Source organism: Anabrus simplex, chromosome 2, assembly GCF_040414725.1.
Source record: "Anabrus simplex isolate iqAnaSimp1 chromosome 2, ASM4041472v1, whole genome shotgun sequence".
Lineage (NCBI taxonomy): Eukaryota > Metazoa > Arthropoda > Insecta > Orthoptera > Tettigoniidae > Anabrus > Anabrus simplex.
Genome location: NC_090266.1, coordinates 127,085,318 through 127,099,096, shown reverse-complemented (window position 1 = coordinate 127,099,096; position 13,779 = coordinate 127,085,318). Strand labels below are relative to the sequence as shown.

The 13,779-nt window shown below is 40.8% G+C and overlaps 1 protein-coding gene across 3 annotated transcripts in view; it reads right to left on the bottom strand.

Moving 5' to 3' along the window:
* Nucleotides 1-13,779, bottom strand: part of LOC136863922 (colorectal mutant cancer protein) — an 809,530-nt gene that overhangs the window by 634,518 nt on the left and 161,233 nt on the right. Inside the window, exon 1 of one of the 3 annotated variants that reach the window (XM_068226108.1) lies at nucleotides 1,313-1,790. The exons of the other annotated variants lie outside the window; for them this stretch is intronic. Coding sequence (XP_068082209.1) covers nucleotides 1,313-1,461 — 149 coding nt within the window. The 5' untranslated portion in view covers nucleotides 1,462-1,790. Of the gene's footprint in view, nucleotides 1-1,312; nucleotides 1,791-13,779 lie in introns of those variants that run through there. 3 annotated transcript variants of the gene reach the window in all.

Here is a 13,779-nt window from a genome sequence, read left to right as displayed (position 1 = left end):
TTCATATTGTGATCTTTCCTACTTTTATAAACGCCACTCAAACTTATTCGTCTACTAATGTCATTCCACGCCATCTCTCCGCTGACAGCTCGGAACATACCACTTAGTCGAGCAGCTCTCCTTCTTTCTCTCAATTCTACCCAGCCCAAACTTTGCAACATTTTTGTAACGCTACTCTTTTGTCGGAAATCACCCAGAACAAATCGAGCTGCTTTTCTTTGGATTTTTTCCAGTTCTTGAATCAGGTAATCCTGGTGAGGGTCCCATACACTGGAACCATACTCTAGTTGGGGTCTTACCAAGAGACTTATATGCCCTCTCCTTTACATCCTTACTACAACCCCTAAACACCCTCATAACCATGTGCAGAGATCTGTACCCTTTATTTACAATCCCATTTATATGATTACCCCAATTAAGATCTTTCCTTATATTAATACCTAGATACTTACAATGATCCTCAAAAAGAACTTTCACCCCATCAACGCAGTAATTAAAACTGAGAGGACTTTTCCTATCTGTGAAACTCACAACCTGACTTTTAACCCCGTTTATCAACATACCATTGCCTGCTGTCCATATATATCGTTATATACTATCTTTACATACCGCTGACTGAATATTTATGCCTTCTGCAAGTCCTCAGATACCCTTCGATTTCTCCCTGAAATTTATGTGGCTGCCTTATTGCCTCAACAATTCCTAACTCTACTTCGTTCTAACCTGCCCCTCCTCCTTAATCGCTTTATTTCTCTTTAATAATAAAGTGGGTTTTTACAATTTCTTACCGTCTTTAAAGGTCCAGTCACTTCTATGACCAAGCGAGTTGGCCGTGCGGTTAGGGTCGCGTATCTGTGAGCTTGCATTCGAGAGATGGGTTCGAATTCCACTGTCGGCAGCCCTGGAGATGGTTTTCCGTGGTTTCCCATTTTCACCGGGCAAATGCTGGCGCTGTACCATAATATTAAAACCACAGCCGTTACCCCATCCTATTACTTTCCCATCCTCGAGTAGGCGAAAACCTTCAATGTGTTAATGCGATGTTAAATTACTAGCAAAAAATCAACTCCTATGATGAGCTTCCATCCCATCGCAAGGTGATCTAAGTCAATAACTTTGTAATCGCTGGGTGTAAATCTTATGTATAAGACCTTACGAATAGCAACTGAAAGCTGAGCTGTCAAAACAGCGATCAAATTAGGTTACCAAGATTTAACTGGCATTATTGTTTATTATTTAGGGCCTACGGATACGATGGCCATCAGCTCCGGTAAAGCTTCAAATCGTCCTGAAATGCGAAAGTTTTCCTTACGTAATATAAGAAACAGCATATCCCAAGGATGTAGCAAAATATTGAGCTTGCCAGTTGCTGTTGTTCCTCTTGAGCCGGCGAAGGGAGCGTCGGCGAAGAGTACGGGCTTCCCATTGTTTGGCTTGCTGCACCTCCTTGTTACCCGACATCACATCTTCTTCCCTAACCGAGTGCACTTAAATTATCTCTACACACTACGACACGCACAGTATAACACAACTCAGAAAAGGAGGAAGTAAAATAAGGAACTTTTAGGAATTCCGGTTAGCCACTGCACCAGTTACGAGATTCTAACACAGATTATTTCTCAATAAGAACGCGAGACTTGTTAGATAAAGATAGTTATCACAATATTATTATTTGCAATTCGAGAGGTAGAAATAAATTATGCACTATAAGAATGTGTTACGTCAAAAATCCACAATACACAACATAAATATCGCACTGCATTTATACTAAAATAAACCACTCATAATACTTAAGAGAAAACACGCCGTAACAAGTGGTAGAAACAAACCGAGTACCAGGACGCAACTGAGTCCCCGTCCCGTTTCGTTGCGTGTAAATAAAACCCGTGGTCTGTGTGGGTTAATAATCTCGTCATCCGCACATCTGGCCCACAGCATAAGGATCACATGTGCGGTAGCGACATGTGGAAGTCGCTTCATCATCATAAATAGTAATTATAACGATTCCATTTCATTATTCCAACAACAACACTATGTCATTCATCTCTATTAACATTAGGCCACTTTTACCTTGACCCGAAAACTTCACAAGGACGATGCTTTGATTTGAAGAGCATTCAGATTTTTACGTCTCGAAATAAAAAGCTTCGCGAAAGTACTAACAATCGTTGTTCTACAGGCGCAACATTCTTAAAGAGGCTAGTGTAATTAGATCTTCATCGCCGAGGAATATATACATTACAAAAGAAGTATTTGTGAGCATTCCTTAATTAACTTACTAACCGACATTTACAAGCAGCGTGTTAATTAAATCATCAAAGCCCAGTACCCTAACAATACTATGAAGGTCTCAATTAGTAAACTTATTACTGAATCATATGAAGTACAGTAAGATGTTTTTGACCTATTTAGGCTAAAAATGTGTCTTTATTAGTAACTAGCACATAATTCGTCATTTATTCCTCAATGCATCAACAGGTCGCTCTCTTTAACAATATCCTGCTGCATCTTCCAGTCTTCAGCGGCACAAATTCAGTAGTTGTTCAGCTGTATACTTCATAATTTTCTCGTTTAAATTATCATACAAATAATTCCATAAACAAAATGTTTCTGCTTCTTAACATGAATAATAATGTCCACAAAACAAATATTCTGCTACTGATAGAAATTATTAGGCTAATGATGTTTGCATTAACGTGCATGTTGCTCCTCTTAAGGTCTTATGTCCTAGGTGATGACGGCCCACATCGCCCGAACTAAGATTACAGTAAGGAGTCCGGCTTCTTGGCTAAATGATCAGCATGGAGGCCTTCAGTTCTGAGGGTCCTGGGTTCCATTACCGGCCGGTTAATTCCCTTGATTTTGGGACTGGGTATTTGTGTTTGTCCCCACACATTTTTCTTCGTATATACAACACAATCCCCACAAAGACACGCAATAGTGAATACACCCCCCCCACACAAGGGTGGCGTCAGGAAAGGCATCCGGCCGTAAAACGGGGCCAATTCCACAGATGCTATACATTTCAACCCTGTGACCTCACTAGGGTTTGGAAATGCAGTGGACGAAGAAGAGGAGAACACGCGAGCTTAAGGGAATATTTTAAATATGTAATGGTTGTAGCATACATGCTGTGGTATTTGCTCAAAATGATGGGCTTTAGATGTAATTTTTACCAAGAATTATTCCATTTCACGTCAGGAGCGTAGCCAGGGGGAGAGTTACTGGGGGTTAACACCCTCCCATGGAATTTTTACAAAGAAACCGACAATAAACAAGTAACTAAATAAACATACACAAAGCATAATTTATTTTCTAAGAAGCATCGAAAGTTGGATTTTAGATTGTGAACTGATCATACCATTCGCTGTAAAACTGTTGATTTTGATAGTATTGTTCATCTTCTGTATTTTAATGTAAGATTCTGTCCTGTACTGCAATCTGAATATCAACATAATTCACGTGTATCAGTGTCCTTATAATGACAGTCGAGCATGCGCGCACCACACACGCACAAGTACCTTCATTATGATCTATCATCATTTTGTAAACTATACCCCCCCCCCCCGTCCCGCCCTCCCAACGGCCAATCCTGGCTACGCTACCGTTTCAGGTACCCGAGTTTCAACTTTATTGAAAGTCATCTTCAGTCTGTAAATAGAACAAAAACATCATGCTAAGTTTTGTAACAAATGCACACAAACTAACGTGCATGTAAATAACAAACATAAAATAAGAAACATGTTTTTAAATTGTTATTTTCTAAAAAAAATTCATTCTTAACTGCCTTCCAGCGAAGGTTTTCCCCATAGGCCTCAGTATACTCACTAAACTAATCAGAAATAATGCTTTCCCAGGGCTTACAAGCACTTAGATGGTGATTTTTAAGATTTGGCAGGATTTCTTCAGTACCGTCACTAAAATATAATATCCAGGACAGGATGGTAAGCCGAACCTCTTCCTAAAATCTTCAAAAAACCTTGGTATGACACCTCGAGCTCCCAATAAATGACCACAAACCTCGATTTTCTATGCATTATAATATCACAATATTCTTAAATAATTTGTAATTGACATGCATTTTTTTGCTTCTTGTTTTAAGGTATTCATTCTTATTATTCTCCTTTCATTACAATGAACTTTCTTGTTTTGATAAAATTCGTTGTAACATTCTGTTTTCATGTAATTATATAATGTGGGTTTTAATTTCGCTGCTATAGGCCTACCATTGTAAGCAGGTATTACCACCGGGATATCTCCCAACTTCAATGCAAGCATTAATAAGAGCATGTTTGCACTAGAAATGAAATATAGCCTATAGTAAAAGTAATTTGGGCTTTAATAGGTTAATGTACAATAAGACGACCATGAAGCGAGAGATGAGCGGTTTGATCTCAAGCCCGAGTGTTAGGCAGTGTGTGGTGCTCTTTTAACTCTTTACTCACTCACTAGGCCGACCTTTCTTTTTTGAAGTTCTGAGCTATAGGCCTAATTTCTAACTCGCTCTCAAATCTCACTGACTAATCATACTGTAGTTCAGGGCGTTAAGGGAGACGACAATCAATAAAAACAATCACAAAATCAAGACATTATTAACATATCTGCTTCAAAATAATATTAAACTAGCAAAAAAATCCACAGTTCTAGCCCCTCAGGTAAGCAACTCAATGTTGAAAACATCCTAGGGATATGAGCTAAGAATTTTAGGTAAATAACATATAATAAACTATGAAAATACATTCCTTATGTATTCCTAAAAATTACAATCTTTTTCTTAAACATCGTTATCTGGTCGTTTAGATAGCAGTTTGCCTTTTTCTGCCACTACGAGCGCTAATGTGAGTCAATGCAGAGTTTCACTTAAGCCCTTATTAATAACTACATTCAGTGGACACTTTTCAAAAATCAAAAAACGCCTGAGGGTACTGAACCAAGGACTACATTACAGAAAGATTTATGTAAATAAGTTAATTTGGCTAGGATTTGAATCAAAGAGAAAACAAGTAAAGAAACACGTTATTTTAGATTTTCTTCGCGAAACTGCATTTATGCTGGAAGAGATTTTCGATTTTTAAAAAATAGTTTTTAGTGTTTTTTTTAAGTTTGATAGAGCTGCCCAATGCCTTTGCTGGCAAGACCTAGTGTTTACAGTGCACTATGTCTTCTGGTATGGACTAGAGCAATCTTGTTACTTTCATTGATCTGTCTCAGCTTTATCCTTGGCTTTGACAAAATGAAAGTGACTGAGGTATGAGTGATGCTAGTAATGCCATTCCTTCTGCAGCCAGTCCCTGCTATGAATGGTGTGAAAATATTGCTCATAGGATCAGTTGGTGCATGCATTTCAGTGGGCTTGGCAGACTGATATGTAATAGCAACTTATGGCTCGGTGAGGAAAGCAACGGGAAACTGCATCACTCCTCATTTCCCTAGTACGCCTCTTCAGTGATGCCTAGGACATCTATGACAGCTGATGGCGGAACTGTTGAGGATCCAACCAGCCTTCAGGCTGATGACTAAACATACATACATACATACATACATACATACATACATACATACATACATACATACATACATACATACATACATACATAGAGCTACCCAAGATTCATAACTTGAAATCTTTCCGGGCCCTTTAGCCCCTCAACTTTCGACACAACTGAGGAAATTGCTTAATTTTACGTTTTTCGTGGTATGTGGACCCCTACTTTGTCTGCTAAGGAATGGACAGTAAGTTAAACTTCAGCTATTTACGAAGGCCAGCACCACACGAGGTGGAGACTACCCTGTGCAATGTAGGTACAGTACCTAAAAATGTGTGTTTCTCACACGCGCTATGCTAGAGCTCGGATTATGTCCTGTCGTTGGATTGCGTTCGCCTGAGCATGTTTCTGGAGTATGTAAGGTCAATGCTACAGACAAGTTATGAAGAGTCAATAAGAACGTTAGACTGCTGCCGAACTTCTTCCTGCACAGGTGCGAGCTGGTTCAATGAAGATAGGTTTGAAGTCAATAAGTCAATTACTGCAATCAAAATAGAACAGTTTAAGCATTACTGGGATTCTTGCGGAGAAGTAAGAAGTAGCATACATTGTCTTCGTAAAGCCTACAGGTTTAAAAAAAATCGTGCGGCTATTTCTAGCTGAGTGCAGTCCTTGTAAGGCAGACCCTCCGATGAGGATGGGCGGCATCGGACATGTGTAGGAGCGTGTTATGTTTTTTTTTGGCTAGTTGCTTTACGTCGCACCGACACAGATAGGTCTTATGGCGGCACTGCGTGTTAATTTTTTTTTTGCTATGGGCTTTACGTCGCACCGACACAGATAGGTCTTATGGCGACGATGGGATAGGAAAGGTCTAGGAGTTGGAAGGAAGTGGCCGTGGCCTTAATTAAGGTACAGCCCCAGCATTTGCCTGGTGTGAAAATGGGAAACCACGGAAAACCATTTTCAGGGCTGCCGATAGTGGGATTCGAACCTACTATCTCCCGGATTCACTGCGTGTTATTATGGTGTAGGATAGTGTTGTGTGTGGTCGGTGAGTTGCAGAGATGTTGGGGACAGCACAAACGCCCAGCCCCCGGGCCATTGGAATTAACCAATGCAAGTTAAGATCCCCGACACGGCCGGGAATCGAACCCGGGACCCTCCGAACCGAAGGCCAGAACGTTGACTATTCAGCCAACGAGTCGGAAAAGCCTACAGGTTAAGGGTTTGAAAACATAACCTGGAAATATCGGTAGAAGTCGGCACAAGAAAATGCTTTTTGTATCCAAAATGCAAAATATGATTAAATTCTGAAGTTTCGAATATTGATTATGAAAGCATTAAAGAAAATAATTATTTTTTTTTTTCTACTTGCTTTACGTCGCACCGACACAGACAGGTCTTATGGCGACGATGGGACGGGGAAGGGCTAGGAGTGGGAAGGAAGCGGCCGTGGCCTTAATTAAGGTACAGCCCCAGCATTTGCCTGGTGTGAAAATGGGAAACCACGGAAAACCATCTTCAGGGATGCCGACAGTGGGGTTCGAACCTACTATCTCCCGAATACTGGATACTAGCCGCACTTAAGCGACTGCAGCTATCGAGCTCGGTAGAAAATAATTAACCAGTCTACGAATGTAGTTATTGGGGTGTATCATACACATCACCGTTCAATTTTTATCACTTGAACGATCAAGGCAGCTCACAGTCAGTACTTCACACACATCGTTCCGAACGCCTGAACAGTCACAATCAGTAGTGATAATTCTAGAAACTAATTAACGTTATTTTGCTTTATGTCCCACTAACTTCTTTTACGGTTTTTGGAGACGCTGAGGTGCCGGAATTTTCTCCCGCAGGAGTTCTTTTACATGCCAGTAAATCTAGCGACACAAGGCTGACGTACCTGAGCACCTTAAAATACCACCAGACAGAGCCAGGATAGAATGCCAGAGACTAGCAGATTATATTAATCTCCCTAAGCAATTAATTATTTCCAGCATCGAGGCCTTCTCTTCAAAGTGTCCAGTGTTGGATTTCCGGTCGGGCTGAGGATTTTAACTAACAAGGGACACCTTTGACTTCGAACGCTCGGAACCGCACGCAACCATGCCTCGAATAACAAGCAATCATAAACAAAACAGTGGTGTGCGTCATTTCCATGCAAAACGTTGCATTCTACCTCAAGTAACCTTTTTAATAGAGAGAAACAAAGTAACAAGATATCAATACCATACGAATGAAATTATATGTAATTTAATGGCGACAGTCTATAATTACATTTTCAATCAGCAGCGCCAAAAACTCTCTGTTTAAAGTACTTATAATAGCGCAAAACACACATACACAGCAGTACCACACACCCGAAAGTGCTTAAATTAGTCCTCGAAGTGCAGATGCGGGTTTTCGATGAAGTGGTTAAAACAAACTGGGAGAGAACAATGTGCACACCTCACTTAAGTCACGTTATCACATTCCAAATCACTTTCGCATTCACGCAGTCCAATATCAAAAGCCACACTAATTACATTTTCAAATGATGATGTTGGTATATCAATGTCATAGCCTGGCTTTCACCAAGCATATTGCAACATAGGCTTATACGTAGGTGCAACAAACTGATTGTAAATCACAGAGTGAAGTTTCACGATGAAATAACGATCATGTACCTTCACGTGTGGTTTGGAACCTTGTAGTCTTACAAAATCAGTAATCCTTCTGATATAGAGTTTATATTGCCGAAAAAGTAAACATCAAGGGGTTGGCAATATTTTGTTGTTTTCGGTGGCAATATCTTCAGCGTAACATTTTTGTTTGGAAAACTCGCATCTAGAAGGGTATGATCTGTATGACCTGCCCAGGAATCACACAACCAATAGGCTCTTTTCATGTGTTACATGTTCGCCAAGGACTGAAGTTAGAAAAGGTTTCATGTGTTCTTTGGTCATTTTTCCACTTTTGCTTGCCTCCACATGAATGTTTCGTGGACAGGTTGTTGCAAGTTTCTTTAAAATATTGGACCGAAAGTCCCTTGCATCTCTTGAAAACAGATGTACAACTTGTTTGCTAGTCTGCCTGCCATTGATAAAGCCACATCAATTGTGTAGCTCTGGGTAGAGCTATGTACAGACTGCAACACACTACCTGTAGTTTTCTCTCCTCTGTAGGACAGTGTTGATGCTGAAGACATTTCATACTCGAATTGACTCTGGTCACTGTTCCAAACATTACCTTTCTTCACACCCTCCTCTGTTATAAAAATGTTCACATCTTCCACAAACTGTTGTGGCTTCTGACGTATAATATTATCGTCTTTTATGTCCTTACGTGTGACAAATGTAGTAATATTCCTGGATGAAATGCCGTATTCAGCCTTGAGATGGTCGATAAAGGAAATGGAAGCTTTGAAATTGACCAAGCCAACAATTTTAGCCTCTTCTAGTGCCCACATCTGGAGATGCCAATAGTGAACTGTGGATCCATACTTCCTTGCACCATCAAATTGCGATATTACATACTCTTTTATAGTTTGTAATTGCGACAGTCTGTTTCCTTTGAAACGAGCACCTGCTCCCCGTTTCCTAGACACATAATATAGAATTAATGTGCAATTTGATTTACTTTTGATACACTTATAGCGCTTCATTAGTTTGCTATAGGAACTGAAGCCACGATTGTAATAGTCCTCAGAAATGTTCTCTTGTACGCTGTCATCAATATCTTTTAATACACTGGACCTCGTCTTTTTGGGTGGAGAGAGTTCGTACTCACTTTGACTTGACTGTTTCTATTGCTCTGGAGATGAATGTCGTGTACTGCATGAAGAGCCACCTTCAGGCTTAGGTTCCTCCTGTCCTTCAAAATCCGTATATCTATCCAGCCTAACGTCGTGTATTTCTGTGTCATCGCCATCATATTTCTGAATTATTATGTTATGTAATATATCTGCAAACTCCATATCCTCGGCCCCGATGTCATTTCCATATTCAGCACGTCGCAACGTTGTCCCTAATATTTGGACCACATGCGTAGGATTAATTCTCTTCACGATATCACTGCACTGCACAGGGTTTACACAGTAACTCGCTTGCGAACACTCCAAGAAACAAATACGTACTGCAGCTATACCACTCACGCAACTTGAACGCTGGTTAGTGCAGCTACACTATGCCACCGTTTAGTGGCGCTATCAGACAAGTGCGGAGTTTTGCATGGAAATGAAGCTCACCACTGTATTTTTTATGATTGCTTGTTATTCTAAGCATGGTTTCGTGCGGTTCCGAGCTTTCGAGGTCAAAGGTGTCCCATGTAAGTCTGGTTAATTCCTCTGACTCGGCGACTAGGATGTTGTTTTCTCCAATACACTCCACTTCATACACACACAACACGCCACACTGCCAACCATCACGGAAACGCGAATATATGTCTCTATACAGGATTGGCGTCAGGAAGGGTGTCCAGCCGTAAAACCGGGCCAAATCCACACGTGCGACACAGTTCGCACCCGCGACCCCACCAGGGTGTGGGAAAAGCTGCGGAAAGGACGAGTATCGAGCAACTTTTTAGAGTAACCGCATTTCTAATTTTTAAAATTTTATATTTGCTTTACGTTGCACCGACACAGATAGGTCTTATGGCGACGATGGGACAGGAAAGGCCTAGGAATGGGAAGGATGCGGCCGTGGCCTTAATTAAGGTACAGCCCCCAGCATTTGCCTGACGTAAAAATGGGAAACCACGGAAAACCATCTTCAGGGCTGCCGACAGTGGGGTTCGAACCCACTATCTCCCGCATGCGAGCTAACAGCTGCGCGCCCCTAACCGCACGGCCAACTGGCCCCGTATTTCTAAATTTTGAATCAGTAAAATGCGATCAAATCTGATCTGTGTTATACGATTGTGTTAATAAAACTTACCCGGGTGTTTAGACAGTTTTTCGTGCAAAGTATGCTGCAGTTCAGTTGTCACCCTTTTCCTGCGAACAACATGAGTGCACTGTTATCTTCTTTTGTGTTCTTCCAGAATAGGACTTTCTCTATATCAGAAAAACTGTTATCCCAAAGTGAAATCCAAATGAGAAATCGATGGAAATAACCGACCATTCTTCTTATCAGAAAATTGCACCCCCAGCTCTACCGCTGGTGTAGATAGATGGGTAATTGTGTTTGATCTATTATATATTACATCACGTGGATGGAACCCTGTGGCAATCAGAACGGTAACATTATGCAGGATGTGCAAATATTGCCGGATGTGAGGTGAGCATCTATCTGAGAGATGTATTCCAGCCACATCAGACGAATTCAGTCCCCAATAGACAAACAATCCTGGCTACTAAGTCATCGTGTGTGAGAGCGCGCGCGCTAACTCGTGACGTAATGAATGTGTTTGTGGTTTGGCGACGTAACAGAATATTCAAATACACAAACATTTCTATGGCTTGCAATAGAAATCATTATCGTTATCAATGTCCAATCGTAAAATTAGTTTTCTTTCGTGAACACAAAAGTAACACACAATCCGAAAGCTAAGCCTTGCCTCCACGTGAAAGAATTTCATTCCTTAAAACATTCTCCTCCTCCCCTACTTCTTCTTACAAATTTCCCAAATACTGGTGGGGTCACGGATGCGATGTGGATACCACATGTGGACTTGGCCTTCTTTTATAACTGGATGCCCTTCCTGACGTCGACCCCATGTGGAAAGGTGTAGTCACTACCAAGTGTTTCTGTGGTGGTTGGTAGTGCGTTGAGTATTGTGTATTGGTCAAAACACAACCATCCAGTCCCCAAGCCAGAGTAATTAACCAGACGCAAATTCCCCGAACCGGCCCCGAAACGAAACAGGAACCGGTGAATCGAAGGTCGCGAAGTTAACCATTCCGCCAAGAAGCCACATGTTTAGAGAGGGTTTTGAATTATAGTTTTTCTTAAAAGCGGTCGTGATTGCAGGACAAAAGTGATTTATATATAGCCGTCCTTGGGACTCGAGCTCGAATTCTCCGCTCTCCATATGGGCGCGTTACCCATTACACCAGGACGACCCTTACACAAGACAGTCCACTGGTGATGAACTGGCTGTCTTTGGCCAATTGAAGCCCGGAAGTCGGTCTTATATCCAGCTCTTTTGTCTGACAATCATTCGCTGTAAAGCAAGCTTTTACGAGGGCGAATCAATAAATAATGTAGCAGGACCTGTAATTGCATAAATAGTCGCAACTTCTAAATATACATATACATAGCATGAACATAGAACATGCTATTTTTACACATAATCCCCGTACATGTCTAAAGCATTCGTTTTAACGCCGTAGAAATAATCGAAGTCAAACACCTAACGTCAAGACATGCCAGTTCGCTTATTTTTAGTGTTGGTTCCAAGCATTTTACATCTAGTCTTACATGCTCCTTTAATTTTCCAAAACTAAGGTTCTTGGTTGATGCGAGATCATAACGGTTCAGTACTGCCCGCGAAACTTTTAGTGATACTTTGGCTCCGTAGTGCTGAATCGGTAGACCTCGGTTATCTTCAAGATTCGTATTGGCAACCTCTGACACACAAAATATGATTCGATTACGCATCGCCGTGGGACATGTGGTATTTACACAGGAAAGTCAAAATACAGGTGCAGCTTGAACACGAGTGAGGAAAATCAAAGTACATCACAGGAACAACCTAGAACTCCCACAAGGAAACGACAGTTTAGAAAATTCATGTCAATTAATCACACAATCGATTAAATTCAGATTTCATTTCCAATCAGTTGGCAGTATTACTGGAACCGTTGTAGCTCCCTCCGTACTCCTCACCCCCGTAAAACGAAGTGTCCCTGAAAGTTTCGCGGATAGTACATCCTACACATGGTTGGGTAGCAACTAGCAACACGTATCGAGATGGTTGATTGCTACCGGTTGTATCCGCTGAGCGGCCATTCCACTGAGAGCCGCATCTTCAGTCGACAGGACAGGTTTGGGGATTTTCCGCTGAGGGCCGGTTCTACCACCTACTGGTAAAGTAGCGCGTAATTTGCTCTCCGCGTAAAAGGATGTTTCCGTTCGACCATTCCCAGGTAGCGCTATCGGCAGCATAAATCCTAGTTACCCGGCGCGTAATTTATCGACCACTTCGAGGGCCCGATAAGACTTTACCTGCCGGGCAAACTTTGAGAGCTGAACATTATTAGCTATATTTCTCGTGACATACAACTCAAATTAGCTTAGTATACTGAAAAAAAGCATTATACTGTAACAGTGATCGATATTGTATTGCAGGATTTTGGACATTAATGCTTCCTTTGAGTTGCAAAGGTCACACCAGCCTCTCGCATTGGTAGCGTAGGGAACACATTTTATACGTCAAGCTTTCGCAAAGAAACTCTAAAAGGATATAAAATCAAAACCTATTTGGAAATAATTTAAAATGGGATTTAATTTTCTACTTTTTTAGTCTTCAGACACCATGTATGACTTAGTCCTATGTATCATTACTACCCTAAGCTTCATCGTAGCGTATTGGCTAACACAGTTCATAATGCGAGGTTTGCAGGTACGAGTTTTCATTATGACGAATCTTTTTTTAATTTTCATTATTGGCGTTGTATTAATCTGTATGCCTCTTTACATACATTCTTTTCTTAGTAATATATTTCATTGAAATGTTTAATCACAATATTATGTCTACTAGGAAAATGCTTTATGTGTGTGCTACCTGTATAGAAAGTGATGTTATGATTATTATAGCATATAGGACTGTCGCCAGCAGATTACCTATCAGTTGTTTACATAGTCTTCTCGTAAGTGATTTCGAAGAAATTGGAAACTATTCCATTCCCGAATTCCTCTTCCTATGAATGGACATATACCCCGATTAGTTCTTTAACAGTACCTTCCAATTTTATCTTCATAAAGTTAAACATTAGAATGAAATGCATTATCAATAAATGGAAGCATGTGGAACTAAACGAGGTCACGGAGCTAGTTGCAAATAGAGCATCGTGGAAATACTTCATCAATTCACACAAGCCTGCAGATAGAATGCTCAAAGGCAATAAGTCCGTAAGGAAGATGTGGATGTATATACGTATATAGAAGCGCGTAAAAAAGAGTTAAGAACAACGGCAGGGAACGAAAATAATTTTTTTAATGTAAATTAGAAAGTTGATGAAAACCTGCGTATCTTATATTACGGAGCGAGCGACTTGACCAGTCTACTACGAGAATACTTTCCAAAAACGCTGCCTTACATGACAGGTTATAACTGGCGTAAGAAAATGTAATCTCGATATTTTTAT